General features: G+C 40.0%; 1 protein-coding gene across 3 annotated transcripts in view; it reads right to left on the bottom strand.

Moving 5' to 3' along the window:
• MAN2A1 (mannosidase alpha class 2A member 1) overlaps positions 1–16832 on the bottom strand; it is a 218696-nt gene that overhangs the window by 96751 nt on the left and 105113 nt on the right. For all 3 annotated transcript variants that reach the window (XM_039543788.1, XM_039543789.1, XM_039543790.1), the window contains 3 exons: positions 14807–14992; positions 10206–10320; positions 6257–6324 (listed from right to left, as the gene is read on the bottom strand). In XM_039543788.1, coding sequence (XP_039399722.1) covers positions 6257–6324; positions 10206–10320; positions 14807–14992 — 369 coding nt within the window. The remainder of the gene's footprint in view (positions 1–6256; positions 6325–10205; positions 10321–14806; positions 14993–16832) is intronic.

The raw sequence follows: 16832 nt of genomic DNA, 5'->3' as shown, positions 1-16832 counted from the left end.
CCTCTACTTGCACTACATTGATGACATCATCATATGGACCCACAGAAAGGAGGCCCTTGAATAATTCCACCTGGATTTCAACAATTTCCACCGCACTATCAACTTCAGCCTGGACCAGTCCACACCAGAGATCAACTTCCTGGACACTACAGTGCAAATAAGTGATGGTCACATAACCACCACCCTTTACTGGAAACCTACTGACTGCTATATTTACCTACATGCCTCCAGCTTCCATCCAGGACACATCACATGATCTATTGTCTACAGCCAAGCCCTAAGGTACAACCGAATTTGCTCCAATCCTTCAGACAGAGACAAACACCTACAAGATCTTTATCAAGCATTCTTAAAACTACAATACCCACCTGGGGAAGTGAGGAAACAGATTGACAGAGCGAGACGGGTACTCAGAAATTACCTACTACAGGACAGGCCCAACAAGGAAAATAACAGAACACCACTGGCCATCATGTACAGCCCCCAGCTAAAACTTCTCCAGCACATCAACAATGACCTACAACCTATCCTGGAAAACGATCCCTCACTCTCTCAGACCTTGGGAGGCAGGCCAGTCCTCGGTTACAGACAGCCCCCCAACCAGAAGCAAATATTCACCAGCAACTACACACCACACCACACCACAGAAACACTAATGCAGGAACCAATCCCTGTAGCAAACCTCGTTGCCTACACTGTCCCCATATCTACTCTAGCAACACCATCATAGGACTCAACCGCATCAGCCACACCATCAGGGGCTCATTCACCTGCACATCCACTAATGTTATATGAGACATGTGTCAGCAATGCCCCTCTGCCATATACATTGGCCAAACCAGACAGTCCCTATGTAAAAGAATAAATGGACACAAATCGGACATCAGGAGTGGTAACATACAAAAGCCAGCAGGAGAACACTTCAATCTTCCTGGATGTTCTATAACAGATTTAAAAGTAGCTATACTTGAACAAAAAAACTTCAAAAACAGACTTCAAAGAGAAACAGCAGAACTAAAATTCAGTTGCAAACTTACTACCATTAATTTGGACTTGAATAGGGACTGGGAGTGGCTGGCTCATTACAAAAGCAGCTTTGCCTCTTCTGGAATTGACACCTCCTCATCTATTATTGGGAGTGGACTACATCCACCCTGATCGAATTGGCCCTGTCAACACTGGCTCTCCACTTGTGAGGTAACTCCCTTCTCTTCATGTGTCATTATATAATGCCTGCATCTGTAATTTTCACTCCACGCATCTGAAGAAGTGTTTTTTTTACCCATGAAAGTTTATGCCCAAATAAATCTGTTAGTCTTTAAGGTGCCACCGGATTCCTTGTTGTTTTTGTGGATACAGACTAACATGGCTACCTCCTGATATTTGACACTGTTCTATAAAAGAAATCCTGAGAAAACAGAAAGGCTTTACAGTGTGACCTCAAGTTTAGACCTTGACTCTGGAAAAGGGAGTCCAGAGCTGAGTTATATACTAGACTACACTTTCATACAACTTTCCTTAAACAGGAAACCATTTTTGTATAGAAGAAAAATAAATCTATTCTGGAAATTAGGTCTGACTATTTTAGAGTGCCAGTACAAAGCAAAGTATCTTCAAAGGCCCTCAGCTCCTGTATCTGCTTTCTAAAAAATTAGTTCACACCACAAAAAAAGGAAGCAAAAAGTACATACATTTGAAGTATTCCTTCGGGGAATGGAGAGTAGTTTTCTCTGTGCAGCAGCAGCCCCCTTCCTAGGAGATTGTACTCTTTATATGTTCTTTCAGAAAACTGGATGCCACAATCCCCCCGCCCCATCCCCTTGAACTTCTGTGGGTCCTAGCTTTCCAAGCCCCATGTAAATTGCTTCTTAGGAACGGGGGACAACATAACTACCAAGGCATCCTCTTGGACTCCATAGAATCTGTGCAATCAGTCACAAGCCTTTCAGTGCCAACAGCCTGCTACCGGCCCCATTCTACTGAAATCTGGGTGTGTCATTCCAACCACTGTGGCATCACAGAATAAGAGAAATGACCTTTCACAAATTACTGATATACAGAAATAGCTATGGAAGGAAAGTACAAAAAGGCAGGTTCATTGAAAAATGGGAGAGAACTAACTAATGATTCAAATGACAAATTTTGAATTATTTTTAAAGAATTCTAGATGAATTATAATCTTAGGTATTATCTGTAACTATGACAATGATTAGAGAAAAATTATATTTTTCAATATGCCAGTTTTGTGTATAGTCAGCCTCCCTGGCTCTCTTGGTTAGTTTTCCTTGTTGCTTGTGTGCATCTTTTACAGGCGATAAGGATGAGAAAACACATTTTTAAAAATCAGTTTTAGTACCTGAAATTACATTTAGCTCATTTTAGAAAATGACTAGACTTCTAGTTGACACTTTTATATCTGTATTAAATAAGAAAAATAGTAAGTTGGTAAGGAATGAAGAATCAGTATCAATCATTCATTACAAGCAGATTCAAGAATGCTTTGAAATTTTGAACTTATAAATTTATTAGCTCGTATGGATGAATCCTAAGGTTTAAAAAAATTACACTAAATACTGACTATTTTTAAAATAATCATGGTCCACACAGAGGCATTGGAAGACCGGAGAAAACCAAATATAATGCCAGTTTTCAATTAGGGAAAAGAACAATGACTTCTATCCTTGCTAAAATATTGGAACACACATGAACAGAAAATAATTTACTAAATATCTACAGGATAACAGACCATGACTAAACAGCACATATTTATAATTAATACATTATTGATAAATTATAAGGCATCTGGTAACAGTCAAGAGATGTAACAACTGAATTTTAGTAAACCTCTGATACCAAGTCTTGTGATAGAGGACATCCTATTATACATGACTTTGAAACTGATATGGAAACAAAAAAGGCCACCAGAGGTTTAGCTTGTCAAACAGCAGGATGGCAACACTCCTCTGTATACTCTTCTCCATTTCTACACCTCTATTGTTTTGCTTCTTCATTGCCTCATGAGTAATTTAGACTGCATGCTCTTTGGAGCAGGGGGCATATCTTGTGTCTCTATGGCTTCTAGCACATTTCTGAATGGCCAATGAAAAACTAACATTAACAACATACAGCTATGTTGTAGGAGTCTGGGGCACATTACTTACAAGGAGGGGCTGAGGGTACTGGGGTTATTTAGTCTGGAGAAGAGAAGAGTGAGGGGGGATTTGATAGCAACCTTCAACTACCTGAGGCGGTTCAAAAGAGGATGGAGCTAGGCTGTTCTCGGTGGTGGCAGATGACAGAACAAGAAGCAATGGTCTCAAGTTGCAGCGGGGGAGGTCTAGGTTGGCTATTAGGAAACACTATTTCACTAGGAGGGTGGTGAAGCACTGGAATGGGTTACCTAGGGAGATGGTGGAATCTATATCCTTAGAGGTTTTTAAGGCCTGAGTTGACAAAGCCTTGGCTGGGATGATTTAGTTGGTGTTGATCCTGCTTTGAGCAGGAGATTGAACTAGATGACCTCTTGAGGTCTCTTCCAACCCTAATATTCTACGATTCTAAACTGGGGTTCAAATCTACCCTGCATTAGCCTACTGCACACTACGTGTCTGTGTGGACCCTGCCACTCCTCATTATAAGTTACAGAGTGCACTTTAATCTATTCCACTTTGAAATGGGAGTGGATTAAAATGCACCAGGGAAGTTTTATTGACCAGAAGAAGGGTCCACACAGAAACTTAGTGCGCAGCAGGCTCGTGCAGAGCAGATTTACACTCCAACCTGCCATGAGCTAAGTGTTTGTATAGACAAGCCCTTAGTGAAATCTAATAGGCTTTTGAGTAGTCTCCTAAAAAAAGTGATGGAAACTCCATCAGTTGGCACATTAGAAAATAACCCGGAAAAAAAAAAATACTCCTCAAGCCATCCTACATTGGCATGGAAGGGGGCTATCTGACCGCCTGATTTTTTTCCCATCTCTAACTCCTATGATCCTCTCTCTGTGGAACTAGTTTGTGGGACATGTTGAAAGAAAAAAGACTGATCAAATCAATATAAAAACCTAGCTATATACTGTGTGCATCACCGTGGTAAATAAGCACCTTACAAAAATCTAACAGAAAATACATTAAAGGATTTCTCCTTACTCTCCAGCCTCAATCAGCCTAGGTTTTTTCACATGTGCTTATTGTTTGGGGATTTTTTTTTATTTTTGGGGCAGGAAGGGGTGGTGGTTTTTGTTTGTTTTACTGTTTTGATAAAGATAGACCAGGTAATGGGCTTTTATATTTTGATATGAAGATAGTGAGACCTAAGCCATTCAAAGGATCTTGCACAGTGAGTGAACTGAAATGATAAATTACGTAAAAATATTCATAGTCCATTTTACAAGTAGCTACTAGACAAGTGGTTTTCAACCTTTTTTCAATTTTGAATTGAAATTCAAATTTCCCTTTGGAAATTCAACCTATGGTCCACAGACCCCTACCACAGAAGTCTTAGTCTGAAAACTGACTAAACAGAATTCAACTATAAATGTTGCATGTCCTCAGCACAGATTTGACACAGCATGAGAAAGAGCACTAAATTGTGGGCTTCTATGGTAACGACAACACTTCTGGGTTTTGATCGGTAGGCGGGGGTATTCACATACTTTTGATTGACCAGAAAAACGGAATGCCTTTTCTGCCATCTGAAACTTTATTTTCATAGTCACCTTTTTTGCAGACCTCTTAGACAGTCTGTGGACACCCAGGGTCTGCTGACCACAGGTTGAAAACCACTGTACAAGACAATGGAATCTCTATAGGTCATCCCAGGAAGTATTACTGCCTTCTAAAGAAGACAGAATGTGATGCAACAACTGTCTACTCTGGGGTCCATCTTAATAATATTTTGTTGAATCAGTTGGAAGGATAAATCAGGTATCCAGAGTAGTCCAGATATGATTTAGTCTTGGAAGAAAGCTGGAGGAAAATAGCATCAATAAAGCCGCACTGTTTCAACAAAGGACACCAACACAAGGAAAGACTTGGGTTTAACAATACTGTCATATTTCTGCACTGAATAAAACTTGCATAACAAATCAGCATAAACTGGCAAGTGCTCCTCGATGAGACAGGCTACATATGTCAGCTCAAAACTAAGAATGTATCAAGCTATGGAGGACCAGGGTCTTCTGCAGCTCCATAGGAAGTGGACTTCAGTCAATCTTTCAAAGATTTTGATTAACCAAATCATTGATTAACAAGGTTTAGCTGTAGCTGTCATTTAAATAACTCATAAGTTTTGCTGGGGAAGCTGACATATCTTACAAACAGTACACGTCAAGAAGGTTCCCCTACCTGTTCTAAAATGAAAAATTAAACGTGGACACTATTTCAACTGTGCTGCAAAAACAAAAGGTTTGGTTTTGCCCTTTATTTCTTGTTTATTTATGTCTTAAATCTTGTGTTAGAAAAACCTAACAAAACCCTAGAATTACTCAACTCGGGCACACAACTGCTCTTATCCATATGTTTCTATTACTGTTACTTTCATTCTCCTTCCATATTCCCTTTATTTGGCTGTTACCACCCTTTGCTGTTTCAGATTAAACTAGAGTGTAACCCACTTGCAGCATGGATGGGCCTCAACATGTGTCTGTACTGCACCCATCACAATGGGGCTCCAATCCTGATCAAGTATAATAATAAATGAACAACAATGTAGATTAAAAAAACAATATTAATATGTTAGAAAGATACAGGGAAAAAAAGAAAACATTCCTGCTTTGCAGTTGAAATTTTAAGGGTACAAAATCAGGCATTTAGCTATTGTGTTTCTCCCACAATGTTAACTTAGCCACTTTGCACATACATATTTTCTAGTCTTATTTTCCTTTTTAGATGGAAACTCCGGTACTGTTGTGCTATAAATGCATGTTATATTGTATAATTACTAGACTAGCTGTAGCTGAAATACTATTATGAGAGAAATATTTAAATTTTGTAATTTTTCAACTTGAGTGCCTTGTTTTGTAATCTTAGCATTCCATTTATGCTAATTTTTAGCATGAATAAAGTGGGAAACTTCCATTGTGCAATTAAAAATGGGAAATATTTTTAATTTTGGAAAATTCAACATCAATTAAAATGTTACCAAAACTTATTATTTTAGAACAAAATAAAGTTAAAAACACTAAAGAAATTAAGTGATTAGCAGAAGAGACATTGCTATATGGAAACCTTCAAATATTGCATATTAATGCATTATTTACCTTGGCTGTATACTCAGCTTTATAACTGTCTTGCGTGGCAGAGAATCTTGTGAGGATTGATCATCATCCTACAGGGGAGAAAACTTTAAATTTACATTTCAATGTATATAGATCAAACTAAAAATCATACATTTCAGTTTTGGAAGAACCAAGACATAAAGATGCACTATCCACATCACACCAATAGTGAGTTCCAATGAAATCTAATTTATCACAATATGCAGGAAGACACTAGTCCCCATCTCACCAGATAATCATCTCCAACCCCGTACTTAAGGCAAGATGACTAACCTGTCTAAATAGATTTTGATAGAAAGGAAAAATGTATACTTATTCTTCCAATTTGAAATCATTGCTTCCATTAAGTCATTTATTGTTATTCCCAACCTTTACACTCACTGACACCTATACAGGTTTCTACAACTGTGTATTAGACATTCTAATCACTAATAAAGCTGGTGTGGTTTACAAACAGTTTCAGTACACTGAAATTAACTTTCTATTGCTGGAGGTTTACCCTTTCAAGCACTATAGCCCTACAGTTCAGTTGCAGAAGCCATAGGTTTACTCTTTGTTAGAATTCAACAAACTAGTCTCTCCCTGTTCCACCACTCAAGTTTACACACACACACACAAAAGAAGTGGGAGGAAGGATTGTGGGGGCCTCCAGCTAAATTAAGGTTTGAGAGAGTATATGTCAATAACAGTGTAAGTTTATGTAGTAAGCACTTTCAAAAACAGATTTATTGCCTTAACTCCAGAATCTCTCTATAAAATGCTAAGACTGTTTGCCTGTCCTTGCACAAGGAGTCTTTATATAGCTCCCCCTTATGATCATGTCACCCTCTAGTAGTCACAGCCTAAAGAAGGTAAGTTTTTGTACTACTACATAAGCAGTAACATGTGTGTTACTGATAGTAAATCATTAAGGGTTGTGGCCTATAGCTCTCCATTTTGTCTTAAAAATGTGAATGAATATAATAAAATAAATAAAACAAAACACGTCTTCTAACACTGACTTGATAAGTTCACACCTATAGGTTATTTATACTGGGAGTAGCAGCCATTATACTTAAAAATAGTAAAATGGCTTTCATAAGAACTCTCTAATTTCAATTACTCAGAATATTCTCAAAGTTCATCTCTATGGCTGAAATTTTCCATGTTTGGTTTCTACCCAAACTTATGTTCCTAAAGGTCTGAGTAAAAATTGCCTGGAAGAGATGCTCAGCTAGGATCTGTGACAACCTCTTTCTTTGCATCCCTCCACTGGCTCCTCCTTCTCTATCACACCAAACGTAAACAATGCGTCTTCATTTTGAAAGCTCTTCATGGCATATCTCCACCTACCTATCATTTCTCATTTATTATCAAAATGTTGACTCCACCTCCATAACTCACACTGGTTACATTTTCAAACAAGCACCCTTGTACCTTTTGCCATGCTGCTCCTCATGCTTCAGAGAAGCTCCCCATAAACATTCACACAGCTACCTTATTATTCTCCTTCAAATCACTCCTTAAAACTCTCGATTTCCCCGATGTCTACAAAAAAAAACTTGACAATGGTTATGCCATTGGTGTGGAGAGACTATGGTCTACCATGCTGACCAATACAGTCTCACTGTTTCCTTGTACTCCTTGTGTCTCTGTATCCATCAGTTGTCCCTTGTCTGATAAGATTGTAAAGGGGAAGGACCATCTTTCTGTGCTATGTTGGTAGAGTGCCTAGCACAATGGGGTTCTGGTCCATGACTAGGACTCTTACATGCTATGGTAATAACCATACTCCTATACTACACAACTATAGAGTAAGAGTAATACTGAAAACTCAGCATGAGGCATGACCACAGCACAACTGCCCTGAAATATATTTCAGGGGAGGAAGCAATTACCTGAAGTAAATGTAACAGTTAACTGTTTAAATCCCTGAATGCACTCCCAGATTACATTTTCTTTCCAGCCAGTAAAAAAGCTTAATACACATGTAATGATTTGGGGAAATCCGTGCGCACAATTTGTGAATGCTGGGTGAGATTATAAACTCTCTGTATGCATCTTTACCAAGCTGCAAACTTAATTTCAAATGTGCAGTACTTTTTGCCTTTTCTATGGTCTGTTTGCCCCCATCCTGGACTGGAATTACACAGGTGGATGGCAAAGGTCTAGTAAAAAAGAGTTGTGTGCACAACCATTGAAATGTAATCGCTCTTGAGAAAAGACTGGCTCACAACCAGGAGAGCTGGCTTATCAGGGGAGAGGTTTCCTAGCTCCAGCCCAAGCCCAGATGTTTACACTGAAATTTTAAAGCCCTGCAGCACAAGCCCTCTGAGCCCAAGGCAGTTGACAAGGGCCAGCTGTGTTTTATTGCACTGTGGACATGCCCTCAGGGATCCAGAAGCAGGATTCTTCTCACAGCAAAGTAATGAGTGCCCATGAGCAGGGCTGGTGCAAAGATGTTTCGCGCCCTAGGCGAAACTTCCACCTTGCGCCCTCCCCTCCTCCGCCCTGAGGCGCCCCCCTTGTGGCACCCCCCACCCCCCGCCCTGAGGCACCCCCCTGCCCCAACTCACCCCTGCCCCACCTCCTCCCCGAGCACGCCATGGCTGCTTCACTTCTCCCGCCTCCCAGGCTTGCAGCGCCAATCAGCTTAGGCACCGCAAGCCTGGGAGGCGGGAGAAGTGAAGCAGCCACGGCGTGCTCGGGGAGGAGGCGGGGCACGGGTGAGCTGGGGCGGGGAGTTCCCCTGCGTGCTGCCCCACTCCTTACTTGCTGCAGGCGGCCCTCCCCGCACTCCCCTGCCCCAGCTCCCTCTGCCTAAATGCCGGCGGCAACTGCGACGGCCGAAGATCCGGCAGCTGCCGAAGAAAATGGCGCCCTCCAAATCCTAGTGCCCTAAGCAACTGCCTAGGTCTCCTAAATGGTTGCACCGGCCCTGCCCATGAGGGTGCTCTTGATTGGATCTGTGACAACACAGATGCTGACCAAATTAACATGTGCCTTAAAAAGTTCAAGTAATTGAATATATGTAAAAACAAAACTGTGTAAGTATATATGAATGAAAAAACATTTCAAGATGTTACTTATGCACATTGCTGATTGTAGAAACATTTTCATGTATTATATTAAATTATTTAAGTGTCATATGACCATGTAACTAGAGACTGCACTGTAACACTTATGTGCAAAGGCACCGAGTTAAGATGTGTATAACCTTAGCTATGTTATTTTCTGTCTTTACAGTGTTTAACCAGGCAATTTTAAAATATTTCTAACAATAACAAAGGATTTTGGTATGGAATAATACAGTTTGTTAAAAGATGGACACTATTCCTTTAGAATGTTTCTCTTCTGAAAAGTGACTCTTCAAAAGTGACCTGCAGGAATTTTGAGCTCATTTTTTCCTCAGTGGATTCCCATATCAAATTATCTCAATTCCCATATCAAATTATCTCAATTCACAAATAAAAGTATGTCTGTTCTATATTCCAATTCTGGAAATTCAACCTGGGCTCAGATTCAAGATGGGCTCTTTCTTCCTCCTTCAATATCATAAGTAATTATGACCTACAAGTCAAGTTAGACCCACAGTTACACTTGCGCAACCTCACTATCATCAATTTTCACAAGCAGCAGGTATAGATAATTGGATGATAAAAAAATTATGTTGATAATGCATAACATGAAATAGAGTCCAGTATGCTCACTTTCAGCTATGTAGGTTCTGCAGGGCTAACTGCAAAAAGTAGTAAAATCTATTTTTGCTGTCAACACCCCCTGTAATTCGAACTACATACAGAGACCAAATCAGTTGAGTAAGAAGGGATCATCTTTACATAGTTAATTTTCAAAGTAGAAGTCGAACTTCTCCACACCATTCATAATCAGTCTTAAAAGATTATTCATATAACTTTTAAAAAATACAAAAAAGGTAAGTAGGAGAACTCACCATCTTAAGGAACGGAGCTGATGGGTTGTAGCTGTAGGTGTCTTTGTCTTTTAGGATAAGAATATGAACAGAGTCAGTGATCACTCTCTTCAAATTCATTAATGAGTGGAAAAGCCTGTTGATTGAATTTTCAATTGTTACTAGTTTTGAGATATGTTTATAAAAAGCCATTATAAGACCCTTGGAAAAAGGATACAGAAATAGTATTAACTATTAAAAGTATTGCTTTAGCGGAGTCTAATTTTTTATTCTGACCTAAATTTCCAAAAATGACTAGTTATTTTGGGTGCCCAACTTGAGATACCTGGAAAGACCCTAATTTGGAGGAAGTACTAAGCACTTGTCTCCTGAAAATTAAACCCTCACTTTACCCTGTCTCAATTTGGGCACCCAAAAGATCATCACCATCCTTGCCACACTATCAGAAGCATATGGAAGAAGACAAATGGACCTAATCATCCCTACCCTGGGCTCCTGTGGCTAGCGCTTTCATATTTAGCTGAAATAATGCTGCTACATGCCACTGCTTGCATCCGAAGAAGTGGGTATTCACCCACGAAAGCTCATGCTGCAAAACGTCTGTTAGTCTATAAGGTGCCACAGGATTCTTTGCTGCTTCTACAGAACCAGACTAACACGGCTACCCCTCTGATACTTGACAGCCATTATTGTACTACAGAGCGTGCCTCTAATCAACTTCTCCATCTCCATCAAAGCAATTTTAATTTATGTAGCATATTACTGGGAATTCTTAAAAGATGTCCAAAATATGTCCAACTTTCTTAGGTACTACTTGCCTGGTATGTAGGTGTATCCATTTTAAGCCCCTCTTCATTACTTTATATAATCAGTTCATTTTACTTTGGATAGTCTATGCATACAACTGCACTGAAAGCTGTTTCAAATTTGCATGGGACAGAATTACTTTTCCAGGACTCAGCTTCACAGAAGATGATACTTAAGGTCTTTATAAGCAGTCAGTGTGATGTTTTTGCTAATCACGCTGGACTTCCATATTGCATAAAGTTTTTTAAATAAAACACTTGTGTTACCTATTCTGGGCTTCATATCAAACATGTAATCAGCAATATTGTGAATGACGCTACCCAGATAAGCTTACTGTTGGTTTTCCCAGGTTCACCTTCCCAATGGGTGCTCCACTGTAGGTGACTCCACAGCAGTACCGCTGATGGAGGAATGGGGCTTCGGATTCGAATCTATAACTGATGCTAATACTGTGGAGCCAAATATAGCATGGAATGATGAGCATGGATAATTGCATAATGTTTTGAAAACGTATGGGCAGATGCCCAAGTTTCTGCCCTGAATATTTCTGTAATGGGAACATTTCTGATCAAGGCTACGGAAGTGGAAACAGATCTCATGAAATGAGTTCAGACTCCAGATGGGGATTGAAGATTGTGGGCATGAGAGCAGTAGTTAATATAGTTGGATATCCACCTGGAGAGTCTCTGATCTGATATTGTGGATCCCTTGGCTCTCTCTGCAATTGAGAGGAATAGTTTAGGATAGTGGTTTTCAACCTGGGGATTGTGGACTACTGGGAGTCCACAGACTATGTCTAAGATTTTCAAAGGGGTCTAACATCTCCATTCTAAATTTTGTAGGGGTCCTCAAATGAAAAAAAGGTTGAAAACCACTGTTTTAGGAGATTCCTGGAGTCTTTCATTCTATCCAAATATAATGACAAAGCTCTCTTGACACTGAGTATATGCAATACTTCTTCTCTGTTGTCACGGTACGGCTTTGGGAAGAAAACATAAGCCTCAATTTTCTCTTTTAATGTTTTTTTGATAGAAGTTACGGTTTGCCCTTATCTAACAACTACTCAGTCATCCTCTTCTAAGGCTCCCAAGGCACTTAGACTCTTGAATATTTTGATGTGACTATTAATTGTTTAGTCTGGGTATCCAATTTTCAGTACCTCGTGATCTTGCATTATGTTTAGCAGGTGGCAGTCACAGTTGCTCTTGTGGCTCCCATTACCATAATATCAGTGTATATTAAATCTTTAATGTATTTATCCTCAACACCCCCAATGCAGGGAAGTATTACGATCCCCATTTTACCAATACCTTAAAGTCCAATTGAGAGCCAATGCATATCCAAGAGCATGTGTTGTGCTCACAGAGAGATGCCCTGCTCAGTAACTGAGCTGCTGCATTCTGCACCAGCAGAATGGTTTTAAGATCTAGCACTACCACCAAGATCCACAGACAAGTCAATAACACTTCTGCAGAAATAACAGTTCTCCAGAAAAGAACACAATAACACAGTTCTGCAGAAAAGAACCTACAGGTTACAGTGGACGAGAAGCTGCATATGAGTCAACCGTGTGCCCTTGTTGCCAAGATGGCTAACAGCATTTTGGACTGTATAAGTGGGAGGATTGCCAGCAGATCAAGGGACATGATCATTCCCCTCTATTCGGCATTGGTGAGGCCTCATCTGGAGTACTGCGTTCAGTTTTGGGCCCCACACTACAAGAAGGATGTGGAAAAATTGAAACGAGTCCAGTGGAGGGCAACAAAAATGATTAGGGGGCTGGAGCACATGACTTATGAGGAGAGGCTGAGGGAATTGGGATTATTTAGTCTGCAGAAGAGAAAAATGAGGAGGCATTTAATAGCTGCTTTCAGCTACCTGAAAGAGGGTTCCAAAGAGGAGGGATCTAGACTTTTCTCAGTGGTACCAGATGACAGAACAAGGAGCAATGGTCTGGTTATCCCACTGAAGTGTTGAGGTCCCCTTTTAATTATGTTCTGGAGGAAACAGTCTTGCTTGGGTTTATTCTTGGAATCAGAAGGGTAAGAGTCAGAGCCCTCCCTGTTCCTCAATCAATTACATACTGGCAGCAGAATCTCTCTTTCTAGCCTTATTAGATTTTCTTTTTTATTTGAGATTTCTACTGTGTTTATCTTTTCGTCATCTCATGGGATAAAGCGCTATTTTCATTTTGATTTCTTATTTTTCAGTACTAGGGCAATAACCATTTATTTTAGTCTGTCTCAGAGTAACCCCATAACTGATGGGCCAAGATTATCCAAGCTTGTTGATCCGACTTTTTTGCTTTGCCTTTTTCTAGTAGACCTACATATGCGAGAAATACATGAAGCCAAGATTTTCAAGCATAGGTACCTCAAGTTAAATTTCTAAATCTTCATTAAGGCATCTAAAAAACTGACCTGATTTACATGAGTGCTGAACACCCAGCAGTTCCCACTGACTTTAATGCAATTACAAGAAATGTCAGTATCTAGTTATAGCCTAAAAGAACAAGTGACATTCTAATCAGAATGCCCATAGTCCCTTTGACAATCAGTGAAGAATTAATGTATAGGCATCCATAGGGAAGGGATAGCTCAGTGGTTTGAGCATTGGCCTGCTAAACCCAGGGTTAAGAGTTCAATCCTTGAGGGGGCCATTTAGGGATCTGGGGCAAAAATCTGCCCTGGGGATCGGTTCTGCTTTGACAAGGGGTCAGACTAGATGACCTCCTGAGGTCCCTTCCAACCCTGATATTCTATGATTCTATAGCAAATTAAGTGATACCGATAACACCAAGAGTTTGAATTTAAGTGCTCTTTTAGAAGGGTGCCTCATTTTCCTTATATAATAAACAGAGATAAAAGGAAGTGAATAATTTATAGAATACTGAACTCTTTCACATTCCATGCTTTGGAGAATTAATGGTAACTTGGGACTGATTCGGCTTTCCCTACCTTCAGTGGCACAGATAAAGGTGGAGTGCAAATAGGAGAGTTTGGGGGATGTTTTTTTTAAATATACTCTCTGAATATAGTAGTCAGAAATAGAAGAGAGTGTTTTAAGGGCACTATTTCAAACATTGGCTTATTTAATATAGTACTCTCTCTCTATCAATAAGATATCATTCAGCAAGTTCACCAGCACCTACTTTTCATATTTTCTATACATAAAAGTGTTCTAAATGAATCATTCATTCATATAGCTATAGGTGTGTGGGTGTGGGTGTTTTAAAAGCAATATCTCTACTTTGTAACTACTTAGGAGAATATTACAAATTATTCTATCAAAATATAGATAAAGCAATTCACCTCTCAAACTTGACAAAGAATCAATCTACAAATGAGCTAATAAGCATAACAAGAAAATGATATCCCACGTTGAAGATAGGAAATTGTATAGTGGGAAAGATTAAGATAATCATGTAATACCTAATCAACATATGTTTCTTGATCAGTGCTTAACAGTGGCAGAGATTTAATGCAACAGTACCTAGTTTTGCTTTGAATGATAGCCCTGTGGTTAAGGTACTGGCTGCAGACTTTATCTTCAACCTTCCTTTGCAACCCCCATGCACACTGTAGACTCTATGTGCCTCAATTTCTTACTTTACAAAATCGGGGAAATAATTCCCTACTTCATACAGATATGCTGAGATAGAAGAGAATATATAAAATATATATAATAGTAGTAGTAGTAATATTTTCTCAATGGTATATATTTTGGTAGCTATATTAAAAATACAGTATATTCATAACAAAAACACAGGAGAAAATAAAGGTAAATATTTAAATTTAATTTAATGAGTACATTACCTAGTTCCATAATCCACAGCTACCCAATCTTTAGATGTTCCTGTGATGGCATCATGGTGCTGAAAGAGTCCTAGGTTCCTCCTAGCCTCCGTCAGCAATTTGTAATGGTCCACTGAAGGAAATGCATTCATCTTGTCAGATTTTTTAGACTCTACTAGTGCCAAAGAATAAAGGATCTCAGCAGCTCTGGAAAAATCAAAGAAAAAAAATAATGTAGCTACTTGTTTACACACAAACACGCACACACAAAGACAAACACACTTTAAGAGCTCAACTACAGTGCTTTCATAGCTTCCCCAAAAAGTGGTCCTCTAGGTTCTTTAAACTAGAAGTTAAATTTTGTCAATTACAATATAATTCACTATTTACAAATAAAGCAACAAAAAGTTCATTTGCACAAATTTGTAAGAATCAGTGTTCAAACCTTAGATGGATGCATTTAGGATAGCTTCTGTCTCAGAAGGAAAATTAAACTTTCAAGAACACACAACTTGTTTAACCAAGAGAATTATTCCTCTCAAAAGGTACATAATGTATATATTGCATGCAGTATTCATGAAGTCTTATTTAATTTTGTAAGACATCGGTTTGGGTCTTAGTTTGGTCATTGAGAACCCAAACTTATTTTTTCCTAATTACCATAAGTCAAAGTAAAAGATTATAACAACATATCCAAACTGTCTGAGGAAGGAATCCACCGACTGACCACCAGTACCAGATAAGATCAAATACCTCAAGACCCTGTACCTTAGACAAAGTAGATAATGTTTTCACCCCTCTGAGCCATGAGGTCGAGAACTGGGTGCTCTCCTGTACCCTGAGTACAAAGCCCATATACACTCTGGACAGCTCAGGGGCACTTGGGGAAACTTTGTGGGCACCAACCACACAGGACATTGAGAATGACCCAGAGTGAGTGCCATCCACAACCACAGTGTCCTCAAGTGGAACAGAGCAGATGCTCTCCATAGGGGGCCGCAGCCACTTGGACCACACCCAGTAGTCCAAGGAGGAATGAGAAAAGAAGGAAGTGGCAGCTGAAACAGCATCACCTCAGCCATGTAAAGACTTGATTCATGATTGTTATGATTAGGGGAGACATGACATAAGGAGCTCATCAGTGCCTCTGTAGAACCAATCTATACAGGCTTTAAAAATGTCACTTTGTATCGTCCCTTCAGGGCATGGAAAACACTATTCTCCACTCCCTTCCAGCATCCTGAAGACAGGTTTCAGCTACTGCCACATCTACAGTCATTGCTGGGCATGGGAAAGACATCTTCACCCCCTCCCCATTTATGCTGTTTGTATGCTCCCTTGTGAGTGTGAACCATCTCCCCTCCCCCCTTCTTTTGGCACCCAGAGGGTAGGATTTGGGTAATGATGTTTGCTGTTTCAAAATTTCCTGCTGGACATGGGAACCGGCATTACGCCATCACCCTTCGTCTCCACTATTGGTCCCCTCCCTGGCATCCACATGGGATCCAAGATAGATTCCAAGGGGGGCAGGGGATTTAAACACAGTAACTGAGATTTATTGTAAAACACACCACTGCACACAAGGTCACCCACTCAAAAGGCTATTGACAGTCAACACTAAGACCCAGAACCAGAGGAGAAGAGAGAAGAGAGCACCGGGATATCCTTCTGATGAAAATGTATGGTGACTGGCAGACGGTATGACCACCTCTGAGCTTGAAAGGGACAAGCTGAAGCAGGAACAGCAACAGAGAGAGGATGCTGGAGAGGGGATGAGTATATGGTGACTATGTACATCCGCTATGACCCTGACAGGAGAGATCAAGACCCCAACACCAATGTGAGGTGAGGCAGCAGCAAATGTTTCTGAGAGTGCTGAGACTGCCCTACAGAGGAAAGGATATTTAACACATTCTTTTTCCAGTATCACCATTCTTGTGCACAAATGCTGATACAGAGCCAACCAGGCATCCCTGCCCCTCCAAGCTGGAAAGGAGGGCTGGGGAGCCGCATGGAGAATAACAGATTGAGCCACCTGTGCTTCTAG

This window comes from Mauremys reevesii, linkage group 6 (assembly GCF_016161935.1).
Source record: "Mauremys reevesii isolate NIE-2019 linkage group 6, ASM1616193v1, whole genome shotgun sequence".
Classification (NCBI taxonomy): domain Eukaryota; kingdom Metazoa; phylum Chordata; order Testudines; family Geoemydidae; genus Mauremys; species Mauremys reevesii.
The sequence above is the reverse complement of the archived record's forward strand: the minus strand, read 5'-3'. Positions and strand labels throughout refer to the sequence as shown.